This window comes from Mauremys reevesii, linkage group 6, assembly GCF_016161935.1.
Source record: "Mauremys reevesii isolate NIE-2019 linkage group 6, ASM1616193v1, whole genome shotgun sequence".
NCBI classification, from domain to species: domain Eukaryota; kingdom Metazoa; phylum Chordata; order Testudines; family Geoemydidae; genus Mauremys; species Mauremys reevesii.
In genome coordinates this window covers 42,971,092-42,987,405 of record NC_052628.1, presented here as the reverse complement: position 1 = coordinate 42,987,405, position 16,314 = coordinate 42,971,092, and the positions used below count along the sequence as shown (strand labels likewise).

The 16,314-nt window shown below is 42.5% G+C and overlaps 1 protein-coding gene and 1 long non-coding RNA gene across 3 annotated transcripts in view; one reads left to right on the top strand and one right to left on the bottom strand.

The window, feature by feature from the left end:
- The window catches only part of AP3B1 (adaptor related protein complex 3 subunit beta 1), a 261,412-nt gene extending 249,468 nt beyond the window's left edge, over window positions 1–11,944 (bottom strand). The window contains exon 1 of one of the 2 annotated variants that reach the window (XR_005600381.1): window positions 11,667–11,944. Coding sequence is in view for 1 of the 2 variants with exons in the window: in XM_039544543.1 (XP_039400477.1) it covers window positions 11,667–11,797 (131 nt within the window). In the remaining variant the exon portion in view is untranslated. The remainder of the gene's footprint in view (window positions 1–11,666) is intronic. The other variant, XM_039544543.1, reaches the window with a different exon arrangement.
- Window positions 11,945–11,968: 24 nt separating this feature from the next.
- LOC120408046 lies at window positions 11,969–15,899 on the top strand. The gene is made up of 2 exons (XR_005600382.1): window positions 11,969–12,377; window positions 14,983–15,899. It is a non-coding gene; the product is annotated as an uncharacterized LOC120408046 (long non-coding RNA).
- Window positions 15,900–16,314: the final 415 nt, after the last annotated feature.

The following is a 16,314-nucleotide window of genomic DNA, read 5'->3' as shown; positions in this document are numbered from 1 at the left end:
TGCTAGGCACTTAAGCCAAGTTTTTCAAAGCTATTCACTGATTGTGTTTTCCGGGTGCCCAACTTGCAAAGGGGATGAGTACTTGCAGCTGCAACTGAAATCAGTGCTGGATGTGTATTGCACTTAGAAATGCTTTATAATACTAAGTACTTTGAAAGCCAAGTCTTGGGCATCTCAAATTGGGCACTCAGAATTAGTGGATACTTCCGAACTTAATCTCTCTCTCTGCCTCAGATACCAATCGGTAAAAAAAAAAAAGGATAAGATCCCCATGTCTCAGTGTGTTGTGAAAATGAATTTTAGTATTTGTAAACCACCCAGATACAATGTTGATGAATGGTACAGAAAAACCATTGAAGAAATTAATAATTCTGTATTCAGAGCAGAGTTTGAAAATGGTATAGTAAATAAGGCATGAGCCACACTTTGAACAACAAGAAGAAAACAAAATATTGAATAGCTTGTCATTTGGTAAGTACCATCACTCTTGTCTACTGAATGAAGCTGGTGTTCTGTGAAAAATAAAATAGTATGCAATAATGTAATTAAAAGACTATTACAACATACATTGGAGAGCCGAACTAAGATAACAAAAGCAACTTAAATACTGGCATTTCCTACCTTTTGAACGCTTAACTTTACAACCTTAAATTTTTAAATGTAATTTTGTGTATAATATTACTGGTTAGAACTGTACTGCTTGTACATGATGAATATACTCAGCTTGTGATCTCTTGTACCAAGATAACTAATTTTTAGTTCAGTGATTAATATATCTGTCAGAAAGAGGTCTGAAATAGAATTACCCTGAATTGGGTGAAAGACTGAGTGTTTAAAATGTACAGATCTTCTAAGAACCCCAACAATCTTTTACTACTAGCAGAATGAGATCTCTAGCATATGCCTCCCAAAAAGAAGTCCTTTGTGATAACTGCATACAGCTGCTTAAGAAGCCACTCATCCTGCTATGCATCATAAAAATTACACTAATAAACCATCCCCAATATTCTCCAATAGACGTCATCAGTTAGAACTTAGTTTAAAATTTGATACATTAGTCTCTTCATTACACCACAGTGCCAAATTCTAATATGCCAAGTACTAGGAATAAGGAGTGTATTTTTTCCAGTTCACAGCTAATAAGCCATACTAATTAATATGCTAATATTTATACGTATGGAAGCCAATATCATTACCTGTGAGACCACACTGTTTGTAGCAGATTTCTGTACTGATAATTTATAAGTCCATCATTAAAAAGTTGCCAGAAGGAAAACTGGAAGTTTGAACAAATGGGCCAAGAACATCTGGGACTTTTGGTACACAGGGATATTTGAGAGGCAGTTTATAGGATAAGCACATTAGCTGGAAGTTTCTGCTAAAATGATCAGTAGCAAAACTGTTAATTAAGAAATTGATATTTAAACAGCCAACTTTAGGCTTCAGAGTTAACAATCCACTGAGATGACTGAGGACAAACAATGCCTATCTGTGAGGTTGTTTCAGGCTGTCTCTGTAGTCCAGGAAGAAAGTCTCCAAGTTTACTCCACAATAATCTAAACAGACAGACCGAAGGTAGGATTTTCAAGAGAGCACAGCACTGTCTTAACTACACTGCCACTGAAGTCTGGTGGAGCTTTACAAACAGGAGCAGTTAGGACAAAGGACAACACTTCTGGAAATCCCACCCTTAATCTCAGTGTTAAGTATAAATGTCCAACCATAACTATGGAGTTATTATAGCATCTCAGAAAGTCTGGGGAAGATCTGCAGATTGTATCCCAAGAACAAATGACAGTCACTTTGTAGTCTCTGGTAAAAAAATTCTGAGTTTTTTAAAAATATGGAGAAGACCTATGTTCACTCCTATACCACTAAGCTAATGACCATACCTACAGTGTTAAAAAAAAAGTATGCCATCCTCCACCTGGATTACAAATAAGGCTCCACGGAGAGGAATCAGGGTGGATAAACAGCTTTAAAAAATAAAAAATAAATAAAAAAATCAAGATTTTATTTAAATTGTATTTTTTTATTTAAATTAAATACAGGTTTATTTAAAAAAACGTATTTAAAATTAAATTTGAAAGTATGACTACCCAGGTTAAGGCCTAAATTACTATAATCTACTAAAATAATTTAAATTAAAACAATATTAAGAAATACACGTTTGCTGCCAAAGTTTTAGAGAAAGTAAAGCCACCTTTTGATTGCAGTAGCCTCTACTGCAAATACAGAACATTTTCATTTCAGTTTATTCAACTGGTTGAGTTCAATGACTAGTTCATTCAAAGATAAAAAAACAACTGGGAGTTAAACCAGGAAAGTTTGTTTTCCTTTTCCAATCTATGAGTTAAACTGATGGAGGATGAAATCTATTAGTTCTAAAATCTTGAAAGACATAGCACTGGTCTACATTGAAAACACACACTTGCGTAGTGAAAAATCTACACCCAAGAGACGTAGCTATGCCAACCTAACCCCCTGCGTTGACAGTGCGAGGTCAACAAAATAATTCTCCTGTTGACCTAGCTCCCGCCTTTCAGGGAGGTGGATTAACTATACTGACGGGAGAACTCCTCCCATCACTGCAGTGAGTGTCTACACTGAAGCACTACAGGGGCACAGCTGTAGCTTTTTAAGTGTAGACATACATGTAGCAACCAGGAACAATAATTTCTATTCACTAAATACAGATACAATACAACCCCATTTATGCAGTCTAATTGGGACTAAGACCAGATCAGATAATCAAAACCGCGGGGACACCCCAGAAAATGGGAAAATGTGATGCTGCAGTGCCATCTACTGGCCACAGGAGAGATCACCCACTTCAGACCCTGGAGTCCTGGGTGTTCTGTAAATATGGAGAGCCGAGTGCCAATTAAGGGAGAGTCAGATAAAATTGTGGTGTACTGTACTACTTTTAATACATCAACCTTTTAAATGCAAAACATGTTTTGATAACCTTGTTTCCATATTTATTATATCTATCTCCAGCAAATTAAAGGTAGCTTTGTTTAATACAAATTTAAATGCTAGTTTTTGTGCATTTTGAATTAAATTTGAATTTCCATCCATGTCGAGCTTGATACAAGTCAAAGAAAAATAAATAAATCTAGTAAATAAGAAATGCATCATTCACCATTTTCTAACATCATAAAAAATTAAGAATCTGAGTAAGTGTAAATTAAGCTATATAATTACTTGAACAAATGTCTATGGATTTAGTTCCTGGTTAAATAAAAAGAAACATCAAATTGAGTGAAAAGGCTATATTTCAGTGCATATCAAAATGGTTTAGTGGGCTGCCCATGAGAATCAACTTTTTTTTTCTAAATACAGAAAAAATCTAGAAACTACAGATGCAAAACCAAATTGAAGTCAGCGATTTACATCAATCTACCCTGAGAGGAATTCCAATTCAATTCCCAATACAAAGCCCTTGTGCCACCACCAGAGTTGAATACCAAGGGCGCAGATATTACTTCTGTCCATTCACTGCAACAAGAATCAACTTGGACCTGGGTCAGGAACTGGGAATTATCTATAACATCTCTAGCAAAACAAATATCAGGGGTAGCTATGTTAGTCTGTATCCACAAAAACAACAAGGAGTCTGGTGGCACGTTAAAGACTAACGGATTTATTTGGGCATAAGCTTCTACCCACAAACGCTTTTTTACTTTTGTTGTTTTTCTAGCAAAACAGTTTCAAATGGTCTGACCAGGCAATGTGTACAGAATTAAACTCAAACACCAGATTCTCTTCCCAACTATTCTTACTGGAGCTCTGCATAAGGGGTGGATGAGACAGCCACCCTCCCTCTACAAAACCTGGGGCAAATAAGAAAAAGTTTCTGGTATCACCCTTCTGGATGATTTGCCAAGGGATGCATGAAAACATCCTACAACTGACCTATTAAGCACCAACACCAAAATTGTTCTTCACAATTAAATACTCCTGTCTTCTAGCCATACTCAAGGAAGTAGTTTTGGTTTTTTGTTTGTTTCTTAATTTACTAAAGTCCCAAACCCATGGGTCCTCAGTGGCAAGTCAGCTGTAGATCACCAGCTCAGACAGTACCTGCTGTCCCCCCACCATACCCCATAACCCATCCCCATATCACCAGTACTGGAACTCCTCAGGCTAGCCACTAATGGCTTGTCTAAACATGAAATTATCCCTTATTGTGTCCACACATGGAGTTACTTATTCAGGATAACCTCATACATAAACCAGCCCTACGTTTGCTGGTTGCAAATCCTGCTCTGAAAAAAACGTCAGAGGTTGCTTGCTCTTCAAGCCCTTCAGTTACCACATCTTCCTCTCCCTCTGTGAAGTTTAGAAATTTCAGAGGGAATCGAAAGGGTAAAATCAGACACACAAATTCCAGGAGCTCTTCAATTATCCTAACTTTTCCATGTTTATTTATAATTACACACACCACATATGTATACAGGACCTAGTAAGCCTGGTTTCTTTTCCTGGCTCTGCCACTAGCCTACCACATGACCATGGGCAAGTTATTTCACTGTCTGTTTCCCCACTTGCAGAATGAGAATTCAGAGATTTACAGTTTTTTAGACTTGGAAGTACCACTGTGATTATCTTGTCTGACCCCCAGTATAGACCATAGGACCTCTTAGAATTAATTCTTGTATGTACTCAGACTTTAAGGCCAGAAGGGACCATCATAATCATCTAAGTCTGACCTCCTACACATTGTAACCCACAGAACCTCACCCACCCACTCCGGTAATACACCCATAACCTTTAGCTGAGTTACTGACCTCCTCAAATCAACATTTAAAGACTTCAAGTTACAGAGAATCCACCATTTACATTAGTTTAAACCTGCAAGTGACCCATGCCCCATTCTGTAGAGGGGAAAAAAAAAAAGAGGGTCTCTGCCAATCTGACCCAGGGGAAAACTGGAAGGCTGTTCCAGAACTTCGCTCCTCTGATAGTTAGAAACCTTCATCTAACTTCAAAACTTCAAGCCTAAAAACTGGTTGATGGCCAGTAATTACTGAAACATATCTTTTAGGTGGGTAAATTGATACTTACCTCCTTTGTAAAGTGCTTGAGAGCTACAGATAAAAATCACTGTAGAAGAGCTAGCTATTATTATTACAGCCCCAGCCACTGATCCACCTGTGGCACAACAGCTGAGGAGTTACAGAACCAGAGCTAAGAGAATTTGTGGTGGGGAAGTTGGGTAAAGGTGCAGTTAATCTGTGTGTACGGAGGGAGGTCAGTTCAGCAGGAATCATGGCTAAAAGAAATTATGGGGGGGGGGGAAGAAAATGGCAGGGGAACAGAAAAATGACTCATTTGGCAAACTAAGAAGGTCTTCTAGCCAAGGAAATTACCACAAAGATAATGCTCAAAAATGACAGAAACCCCAACTGAATTGTTGTATAGTTGATATCAGTTTAGGTTTGGTAGCATGGGCGCACTCATTACTTGTGCAAAACAATAAACTGAAGCACACACAAATAGCTGAATTTTCTAAGAACAAGGTGAATGAGGTAGTATCTTTCATTAGACAAACTTCAGTTGGCCAAAGAGACAAGCATCTGAGCTCCACAGAGCTCTTCCTCAGGTCTGAAATTTCTAGTGTAAACAAGACCATAATTTACATTCATTTCCATTGGTTTTGATATGATTGGATTTCCATTTTCCTGACAGATACCCTTTTGGCTTGAATAGCTTGTTGAAGAGCTTGTATGGTTCTCTCACCAACAGTACCCCTGGGGGAATTCTGAGCCACAGCAAAAGCACAGAATCAGGGTGGACTTGATTTAAATCATTATTTAAATCACTAGTCAAGACGACTCGATTTAATCATGGATTTCTACATAAAAGTGCATTCTTGTTGGTTGTTATAACCTTAATACATATTCTTCACAACTCAGAGATAGATGTAGGTTTCATTTTTAGAAGGTACACACTGTACATTTTTTAAGTGATTTATTTTGAAAACTTTTCAGATTAGTTTTACAGCTATATCAGAAAATGAATGATTGTTTGGTTATTTCATTTACCAAAGGTAATTAAAGCAGATATTTATGAAGTCAGTGGGAGGTGAATTATCATTAATATTTGGAGGATTTTCTTGCCATGCTGTATTAGGAGGAGAACATCACCAGAAAGACATTTAAATTGTTTTATTTAACTAAAAACAACAACATTATGTGTTCTGGATTTTTTTCTTCAATAGCAAACATAATATTTTAACAAAACAAGCATATGCATTTTTTAATTTAAGTACTGAAGTTTTTTAAAATAAGGTTTGTTTTTGTTAAAATTGTTTTTAACTAAATAGTTAAATGAAATATTTTAATAAAAAAATTAAATTGACTGTCAGCCAGGTCAACATGAGAAACTTAAAATATTGGTTTCTGCAGCTAACTCAGTCATCTCCACCTTCATTTTCCTGTTTGTTCATAATCTGGAAAAGAAAAACAAGCTTTCCTGCTTTTTCTTTCTACACCAGCAGAAGCTACTGCTGTTAAAAGTGAGATTATCACTTCAACAGTCTCTGAATCCAAGTGCTTAAGTGACTTCCATGAGTTCACTGGTGTGACTCTCTTTAAAACATTATCAGCAAACACATTTCTTGAATGGTTCACCCTTAGCTCTGAAGTTTATTATAGTTGGTATTATGGAGGAATGATTTCTGGATGTCGATGTCATAGCCAACTCCTCTTCTTCAGTAGTTAATTTGATCCTGGTACCAAGTACTGAGAATATTTGTAAGAAAATGAGCTGGAGATACTGCTTGTCCCATTCGGTTTTTTTTTAGTGCTTGTAATTTAACTTGGTCATTGCATATTTCTCTCTTTAAGATCTCACTCAGTTCCTTCCAAATGTCAACAGCGTCAGCAATAAAACAGCTATTTCCCTGCGTTTTGTTCAAGGCTATAGAAATAGGCTTCAGGATACTCAGCATGTGTTCAACATTTCTCTTAAGCCCAATCTTGAAAACTTTGGCTATGACAGTACCATCTATTTTTTCACAATTTTGTTCACAAACTGTCATCAGATTAGGCCAGTTCTTGATATAGTGCTCAAAACAGTCCACTATTGAGTTCCATCGCACGTCTTATAGGAGAGTTAGCTTGGTTCCTCCCACTTTTTTCCACAGCTGCTGCTGCAAAGTGGTTGTTATGGAAGTATTTTGAAATTTCAACAACATTAGCCTTTATTTCTGGAACACTGAAGTCTTTGGGTAGGAGGTGTATCAAATGAGCACTGCAACCGTATGTTATTAGCTTGGGACTCTCTTCTAAATAATTTCTTCTCATCTTGGATACATTTGCAGCATTGGATGTGACCAAGCTGTGTACAAGATATTTGAATTTTTTTTCCCCCACAGATTGTTATAATTTTTACTGTTAATTCTTATAAGTATTCTGCCGTGTGTGTATTTCCTGATGTATCAAGTGTTTCTGTAAGGATGACATTCCCTTCTTCTGTTGTCACACAAGCATATACAACAGGATCTTGACCACCCATCAAGACTCAGGTTAACAATTTCACCCTTTTGCACACTGCTCAATTTCTCTTTCATACATTTTACCCAGCAATTTGGCCAGCGACATCTGCTCTGGTGGGTGGACTTAATGTGGTCTTAATGACTGAACCATGTTAGTGAAATGTGGGTTCTCAATCATATGGAAAGGAGAGTTTGTTGCATAAACAAACCGGGCAATTTTTCATCAATTACCTCTTTTTGTAATCTGCTGGTTCTTATGACAAACTTATCTATGGTTTCAAGTATCAGAGGGGTAGCCGTGTTAGTCTGGATCTGTAAAAGCAGCAAAGAGTCCTGTGGCACCTTATAGACTAACAGACATATTGGAGCATGAGCTTTCGTGGGTGAATACAAAAAATGGCACATGCATCCGACGAAGTGGGTATTCACCCACGAAAGCTCAAGCTCCAATATGTCTGTTAGTCTATAAGGTGCCACAGGACTCCTTGCTGCTTATCTGTGGTTGTTTCTGGTTGACGGACTTTTTTTTCTTTTTGCTACAGGTGATATACTGTGGCTATGTGACATACATGATGTGACTCAAACACTATGATTGGCAGTTAACTCTGAAACTACAGAAAATGATGGTGATCTTGAAGGTGGATAGTCTTCAGAATCCTGTATGTTGAGGATGGATTCTCCTAAACAAAACAAGTCAATGCAGTTATTTAATTATTACCATACTGCTCATTTAGTATCTCATACTACTCATTGCATTCACTGACACTCAGTACTACTTTAAAGGTGAAATCGTAAAAGGAAGATATGCCTATTTCAGCTATTTATTTTTTATCACAACTGCATCTGATAGTACCATAGAGTAACAACTATATTTTCTGCTCAAACATAGGAATTCAAGAAAAGTCCAGAAGGAAGACAGGCAGTCCTTAAGAAAGAAGTATGAAATTAAAAAGTTTACCAACCTAAAGATCCTGTATGTTCAGACACGTTCCTTTCATCATCTTCAACGCAGCTTCCTCCTGAGAAGGAACACTTCTCGTGATGTTGTTTCATTCGTGCAATCAGGCCTTGCGTTTCTTTGTTGCACTGTTTGCATTTTGCTGACGTGCCTGTCTTACCCACAGGTAGAGGAACTTCATTAAAATATTCCCAAACTGGGTCTCTTTTACGGAATGCTGCCATTATAGGTTTTCCCTTCTAGTGAGAGAATGGTATGGTAGATCTCAAATCACTGAAGGCTACACTCAGAAAGACCTCAAGACTTCTGGAATATGCTTCTCACATTTATCTTCAAACTTCTTCTCCTTGTCCAGATATATTTCGCCCCCAACAATCTTCTATTAATTTAACTTTTTGAAACTTTGCACTTTTAGAGAGGGGTAAGGGATTGACTGTGTACACAAATTTGCAGAGGGACAATAGGGTTGAGGGCTGTTTCTCACCTCTATATATTATTTATTTATTTAAAAACACTTTTGCTGTTAACAAGCATGTTATCTTTGGAGACACAAATCCACAGTTTGAGAACTGCAAAACTAAGCATCTCTGATGGTATCTTCTAGATTGAGCACTGAGTCCCATTGGGTAGATAGAAAGATTAACCTAAATAATCTATACAGAAGCCCCTGGAACCCCACAAGATTGGGTCCCTAATCCATGAACTATTAGAACTCATTTACAAAACTTTTCTTAAACATTACATGAATATATTGTCTCATACTATAGAACTAGAATTTATAATCCCTATTCCATGGTGAGAGATCTTTGAGCTATAATGTATAATTAAAACTATCTTTAGATAAAATGCTTTTTAAGGAAATAACCTATCAAAAAATCCGATTTAAATAAAAAAAAATCTGATTTTCTGATGGGGAAGCAAAGGGAAGCTGTTACAGCAGTCATGGACCCCTCCCCAGCAGAGTGGGTGAATCATTTCCAGCACCCAGAGCAACCATCAGAGGGGGTGGGCAGGTCAGATCCCCCCTTTGCCCAACCCCCATGCATCCAGACCCCCCGCCAAGACTCACACCTCTACAACCAGAACCCCCTGCACTAGAGACCACCACACCCAAACCCCCACCCTGCCAAGCCTCCCCCCTGCATACAGAGCCCACTGCATCCAGACACGCCCCCCCACCGAGCCCCATCCCCCCCACACCCAGACCTCTCCAGCCCCAACCCAGCTACTGGCTCCTACCCTGCACCAGGCTCATCTGCCAGTTCCGGCTGGGCAGGGGAAGGAATACAGAGTGGCCAGAGCCAGGTCAGACACACCCCCAGAAACCTCCCCAAGCTCCACAGCCCCCACCCACTTCCTGCCCACATCGCTCCCCAGTCACAGGGGAGGGGACACTGTATGGGGAGCTAATCCCCCATCTGTCCAACCCCCTTGTATCCAGACCCCCAGGCCCAGACCCACCCCGTCGAGCCCCACCTCCTCTGCATATGGACCCCCACCAAGCATCTCCCCCCTGCATCCAGACCCCAACCCCTGCACCCAGAGCAGCCCTCGCTGAGCCCCCTGCACTTGAACCCCCATGCAGATGAGCCCCACCCCCTAAGTACCTAGACCATCCCATGAGCCCCCCACATCTGGACCACTATACCACTGAGTCCCAACCAGCTGCACCCAGATCCCCACATCTCCAAGCCCCAACTCCCAGCACCCAGACGCCTCCACTGAGCCACAACCACCTTCCCCTAGACCCCCCTGCAGAATCCCATTACCCTTGCACCCAGAATCCTCCTGCAACTAGCCCCTGGTGCCTACAAATCCCCCCTGCATCCAGACCCACCACTGAGCTGCCCACACCCAGATTGCCCCGCACAGAACCCACTCACCCCACACCTAGCTCCCCCCTCCTCCTCCGCCCCACCCTCTCCTCCCGCCCTCAGTGTGCTGCATCCCCACTCCTCTGCCTACCTCCCAGCACTTCCCGCCCGGCCACCGCCAAACAGGTGTTTGGCAGCATTAGCATGCTCCCGGGGGAAGAGCAGGAACACGGCGCACTCAGGGGAGGAGGCGGGGCGGGGATTTGGGAAAGGATTTGGAATAGGGGCAGGAAGGGGTGGAGACTTTGGGTAAATGTTTGGAATGGGGTGGGGCCAGGGCCAGACAGGAGGTTGCACCCAGGAGAAAGAGAGGAAGTTGGTCCCTAGGCATGCAGCCAGTCGTCTGTGCTATCCATTGTCATGCTGGACCTCCACATTTATTTATTGACAAATAAAATTTGCAGAATTCTGCAGAATTCCATAATATTCTGCACAGAACTCCCTCAGGAGTACAACAGAGGTTGACTCAATAAACGATATTACCTGGCCCACCTTGTCTTTCTTGAACTCCGCTATTTAATACTAGATGTGTTTCTTGTCTTTCAAATTTGTTTGTTTAAGAGAATGCAGACACTCTGTGCCAGTATGCTTACACACAGTCTCCAGGCTAAATCCAAGGATATTCTAGTTCGTCAGTTTTGTCCTGAGACCACTGTGCAAAACTAAACAATAACTTCCACATTATGTTTAACACCAACCCATGGAGGTGTCTAGTTTAAACATCATAGCTACAAGTGTCCCATAAGAATACTGGCACCCTTTAGAGCGCTTATTTACCTGTAAAAAGAAACTGATCTTTCACTGGGTTTTAAGCATCAAAATTGTTGATGAACTACAACCTAAAACAGTTTAAAACTAGAACAATTTTAAAGTGTATTTTTGTTCTGTTATCTATTAACAAAAGACACCAACTGTTTAAACAGAGGCAGTAACTATATGTTTTATACGGCAATCAGAAAAATGGTAGTCACCGATTTCCTACAAGAGCCCCTTTGGATAGTACCTGTCACACACACAACTTGCATGGAAATGCCTGTACCATCAGGTACCGACTGGTTCTAAAAACAGTACTTCCACCAGGGTACATTAATCTCGCATCGTTTTGGTCTCCTGGGGCTGTTAACTCATGCAAACAGCTCTCCAAGGAAGTTGTTTTTAGAAGTTGTGTAGTAAGTAAGGGGGTTTGTGGCAATCAACCAGCGGAGTCTCATTCAACATCTGAAGCTGGGCATAGGAGCGCGGTAACGGTCAGTGTATCCCCCACACCCGCACTGTCTGCCCTGCCCACTCCGCCCCAATGCCGGACTCCCGCACTCCCCTCCTCCCTTACTTCTTGGTGTCGCTGCTGAAGAGCCCGAAGGCCGCAGGGACGGAGGGGGCTGTGGTGGGCGTCGCCTCCTGCCCCTGTTCCGTCGCCGCCTCCCCGCCCTGCTCATTGTAGCCAAGGCCGCTCGCGGACATGCTGCTGCTGCTGCTGTTCACCTGCCGGTTGCCCTGTTGCCGAACGGAACTTGCGCGCTCGCGCACAGTGGACCGGCCTCTTCCAGGAAGCTAACGGCAGCGGCTGGGGCTGGAGCGTCACATGATGGGGCGGGGCTGCAGAAGCGGAACTGTCCCAGTTTTAACGTTACTATGGCAACCGATTTGCCGTCGGCCCGGAAGGGAAGAGAGGGGGCGCATGAGGCTCCGCCCAAGCTGTTGGCGTGACCTGGTGGCGTGTGAGCGCGTGGTGTGACTCCGTCACCCTCCTTCCTTTCCCCCGAGGGAGAATCGGAGTCCCCGTGATGGGGACAAGGGAGGAGTCTCCTTCCTGAGGCAACGTCTGGCCGCGGGCGGAAGGGAACAGTCTGGGCCAGTGCTGGCACCCAAGTGAAGATTTACGCTTAAATGTATTATATTGCTGGCCAGCCGCACCGTCCCCTTGGCCTCCCCGGGCTACCGTACGGATTGGGGCTCCGGGGATCACTGCCCCCATCTGCACGCCCCCTCCTGCAGGGCCCGTTTGCCGTGTTTTTCACAATATCCCTCAGCAATCTCAGAGGTAGCCATGTTAGTCTATATCAGCAAAAACAACAAGGAGTTGGTGTGGCACCTTAGAGACTAACAAATTTATTTAGGCATACGATTTGGTGGGCTAGAACCCACTTCATCAGATGCGTGGAGTGGAAAATATAAATATATTAGCAGGTATAAATACACAGCACATGAAAGGATGGGAGTTGCCTTACCAAGTGAGAGGTCAGTCTAATGAGACAATTCAATTAACAGGATACCAAGGGAGGAAAAATCACTTTTATAATGGTAATGAGAGTAGCCCATTTCAAACAGCTGTCAAGAAGGTATGAGTAACAGTAGGGGAAAATTAGTATAGGGGAAATTAGGTTTAGGTTTTGTAATGACCCAACCACTCCCAGTCTTTATTCAGGCCTAATTTGATGGTGTCAAGTTTGCAAATTAATTCCAGTTCTGCAGTTTCACAATGGAGTCTGTTTTTGAAGTTTTTTGTTGAAGAATTGCCACATTTAGGTCTGTTATTGAGTGACCAGTGGGATTGAAGTGTTCTCCTACTGGTTTTTGAATGTTATAATTCCTGGTGTCAGATTTGTGTCCATTTATTCTTTTGTGTAGAGACTGTCCGGTTCGGCCAATGTACATGGCAAAGGGGCATTACAAACATTTCCCCAAAGGCATTGTGTCTAACGGTGAGGGGTGGCACCTAGATACCTACTTGTGGTGCACTGCACTTTGCATTGACACAAGCACTCCCAGTGAGTACACACAGCCCTGACTCAAGCAGTCAAGTATTCATGCACACAATATGCTAACTTTGGTGGCTGTATGCTGATGTAATTTGCATTGACCAAACTTTATAGTGTAAACATTGACGGAGCTTCAGTGGAGTCCCAGTGAAGGCCAGGACTCTGTATAGTCCACTGCAGGATTGTGACCTAAGAAAACTATTATCAGCTAATGCATTCAGCCTTCTACCTTATGCAGTAATGTTAGTATGAAAAAAACAAGTGCACCTGCCTCCTTCTATGAATCCAGTGCTCCCACGCAAGTCTCTGGGACCCTGATGTTTATCTTTGACTAGTGTGTAGAGGGCATGACAAATGTAGTAGGATAGGAATTCCCAGATCAGCTCAGACCAGTGGTTCTTCTAATCCAGTATCCTGTTTCTGCCAGTGACCAGTAATAGATATTTTCAAAGGGAGGAGGAAGAAACAGGGGTGGTGAGCTATATGGGGCCATGGTGCCCGTGCTCCAGAAATATTCAGAGCCTGGGAGCCTGACTCCACCAACGTTCAGGGCCAGGTCTCTCTCCCGGCCCCGCCTGCCGCCTCCACATGCTTCCCCCAGAGTGTTCCCAGGGGCCACCATCACCACCAGCAGTGCACGGGGGCTAAGGTGGCTTCCTGCCCAGCCTCGCTCCGCACCACTCCCGGAGTCCCGGCCTGTCCCTGCAGCCCCAGGGCGGGGTATGTGTGAGGGTGTCTCCACATGCTGCCCCCACCCCAAGCGCCGACTCCGCAGCGCCAATGGGAGCTGCTGGGGTGGTGGCTGCAGGCAGCAGCGCACAAAGATTCCCTGGCCCCCTCACCTAGAAGCCACTGCAAGAGAGGTGTGCGGGTTGCTTTCGGGAGCCACCCAAGGTAAGCGCTGCACCCTTCTGCACCCCAACCCCTTGCCACAACCCAGAACCTGCACCAAACTCACTCCCAGAGCCCACACCCTCTCCTGCACCCCAACCCGCTGTCCCAGCCCAGGGCCTGCACCCCCCCCCACCCAAACTTCCTCCCAGAGCCTGCACCCCTCCCACACCCAAACTCTCTCCCAGAGCCTTAGGCAGGTAGAGAAAGGGGAGGCAGGACTTGGATCTGTTCTGGGCATCACCAAAAATTATACAAACCTGCCACCCTGGGAAGAAATGCTGAAGTGAGTAATGAGGACCGGATTAATCTTTTGTGGGCCCCTGGTATCCAGACCATGGCCTCGGCCCTGGCCCTGGCCCCTGCTCCGCCCCAAGGCCCATACCTGCTCGGCCTCTTTCCCGGACCGAGTTCCCACACATGCTATACCTAGAAAGCTTGCCCCTGCTTGGCCTCTTCCTCCCAAGGCCCCACCTGTGATCCACCCCAAGGCCCCACCACTGCCTGGCCTCTTCCCCCCAGGGCCCCACTTGCATGGAGGGGAGAGGAGCGAGCAGGGGGGAGGGGACAGAGAGAAGCAAGCAGCAGGTAGGACTTCAGGGGGAAGAGGCCAGGTAAGGCCTTGGGGCAGAGGAGGGGACAGGGCCAAGCTACAGTCCAGGCCCATCTGAGTGTGGGCATGGCACCGTTAGTGCCATTATAAACCCAGTACTGTGGGCAATTATGGAATAAGCTACGTGAAAAATAACTCTTGTGTAGCTCAAAAGCTTCTTTCACAAACAGAAGCTGGTCCAATGAAAGCTATTATCTAACCCCCTTGTACCTTTAGGGAAGGACTTTTCTAGCTCCTTCAGAGACTGGCTTATACCCCGATGTCTGAGGGTTTATATCCCTTCCAATATTTTTAAATACTTAAACTGTGTGCACTTATTTTAGTCATTAATAAGAAATCTCTCAACTATACCAAATTACCCATCATTTTATTATTTATTGTAGGAGACATGGAAGAAGCGGGTCTTGAAGGATTGGAAGAAGAGGGCAATTGCCTTGCATATTATTAGGCAGTGTGGAAGAAAACAGACATGGATGTGGAAAAAGCAGACGTTGTCAAGGCTAGCATCATTGTCAGAGAGTATTTGAGCGTGATTCAAAAAGACACACGAGCAGATAAGTTCAGAGAAGCGGAGCTGGGAAGGGCCTTGAAAGTGAGGATAGGAAACTTTGTGAAACATCTGTAAAAATACTTTTAAAACAGTCATGTTAGGAGACTGAGTTACTACATTTAGTTCTCTCTATCAAGGTTTAGACTGGGATATGGCACAGAAATGCCAGTGATTGACCATAGACAATGTATCTTAATTTTTCTGGCTCTCTCTTCACTGATGATGATGCACCTTGGTAATCTGCACCTTGCAAAATGAATGCAAAAATTTATAATTAGTTATATTACCAAATACAAAATTACACCCAATCAGAATTCTCTACTTATATTAATTGTTAGTGGCATTTTATACACACTTCCCACTCACTACACAGTGACTGGACAAGGAATAATTAGACAAGGCTGAAGGCAATAAAGAATCTGATCTGCTGCCTCTGAGTTTCCCACACACTCAAGTTTTTCCCTGAAATAAGCCACTTTATCTCATGGAAATTTCATTTCTGTTTTACTGTCTCCACAACTGCTACTTGTATGATATATTGTAACTTATGCAGTTTCCTAACCTTTGTATGCATAGGCTGTAAACAACTATGTAAGTAACATTGTACCCTAAAATGAATTTTAATTATACTGTATCTCCCTCGATTCTGTGGAACGGAGGCTTGTTAACAGCATTTAAGAGCTATAATTTGTAATAAATAAAAATTCAGATGTTAATGTCTTGTTATCTATTAAAGCTAAAATAACTTTGTGCAATCTACAGCAGGGTATTTTTTTCATGTTTTGACATTAAATTAATTCATGTGCATTTTGTATTTCTAACTGAGCTACTCTGAGCATCCTTGTCTGGTGCCCTCTTGTGGATCAGATTATGAATATATTATTGTCGTAATGAGAAATTATGGAAAAAATGTTCTGCGGTTATCTTCAATCATAGATGATGCTAGTGTTAACATAAATTTATTTAAAAAATTAAAGGAACCCAGTCCTGTTTAAGAGAATAAATTGTAGTTATTAAATGCTGTACTGCTGATCATTTCTGATTGACCCATCCTACTACTGAAGATCACTTACAGGTATTTAAGGATCCAATCCTTTGTGTTTTTAATTCTTTCTTTCATCCACATTTCAGTGAGGAAGGGTGAGCAACTATATGACATGAAGGT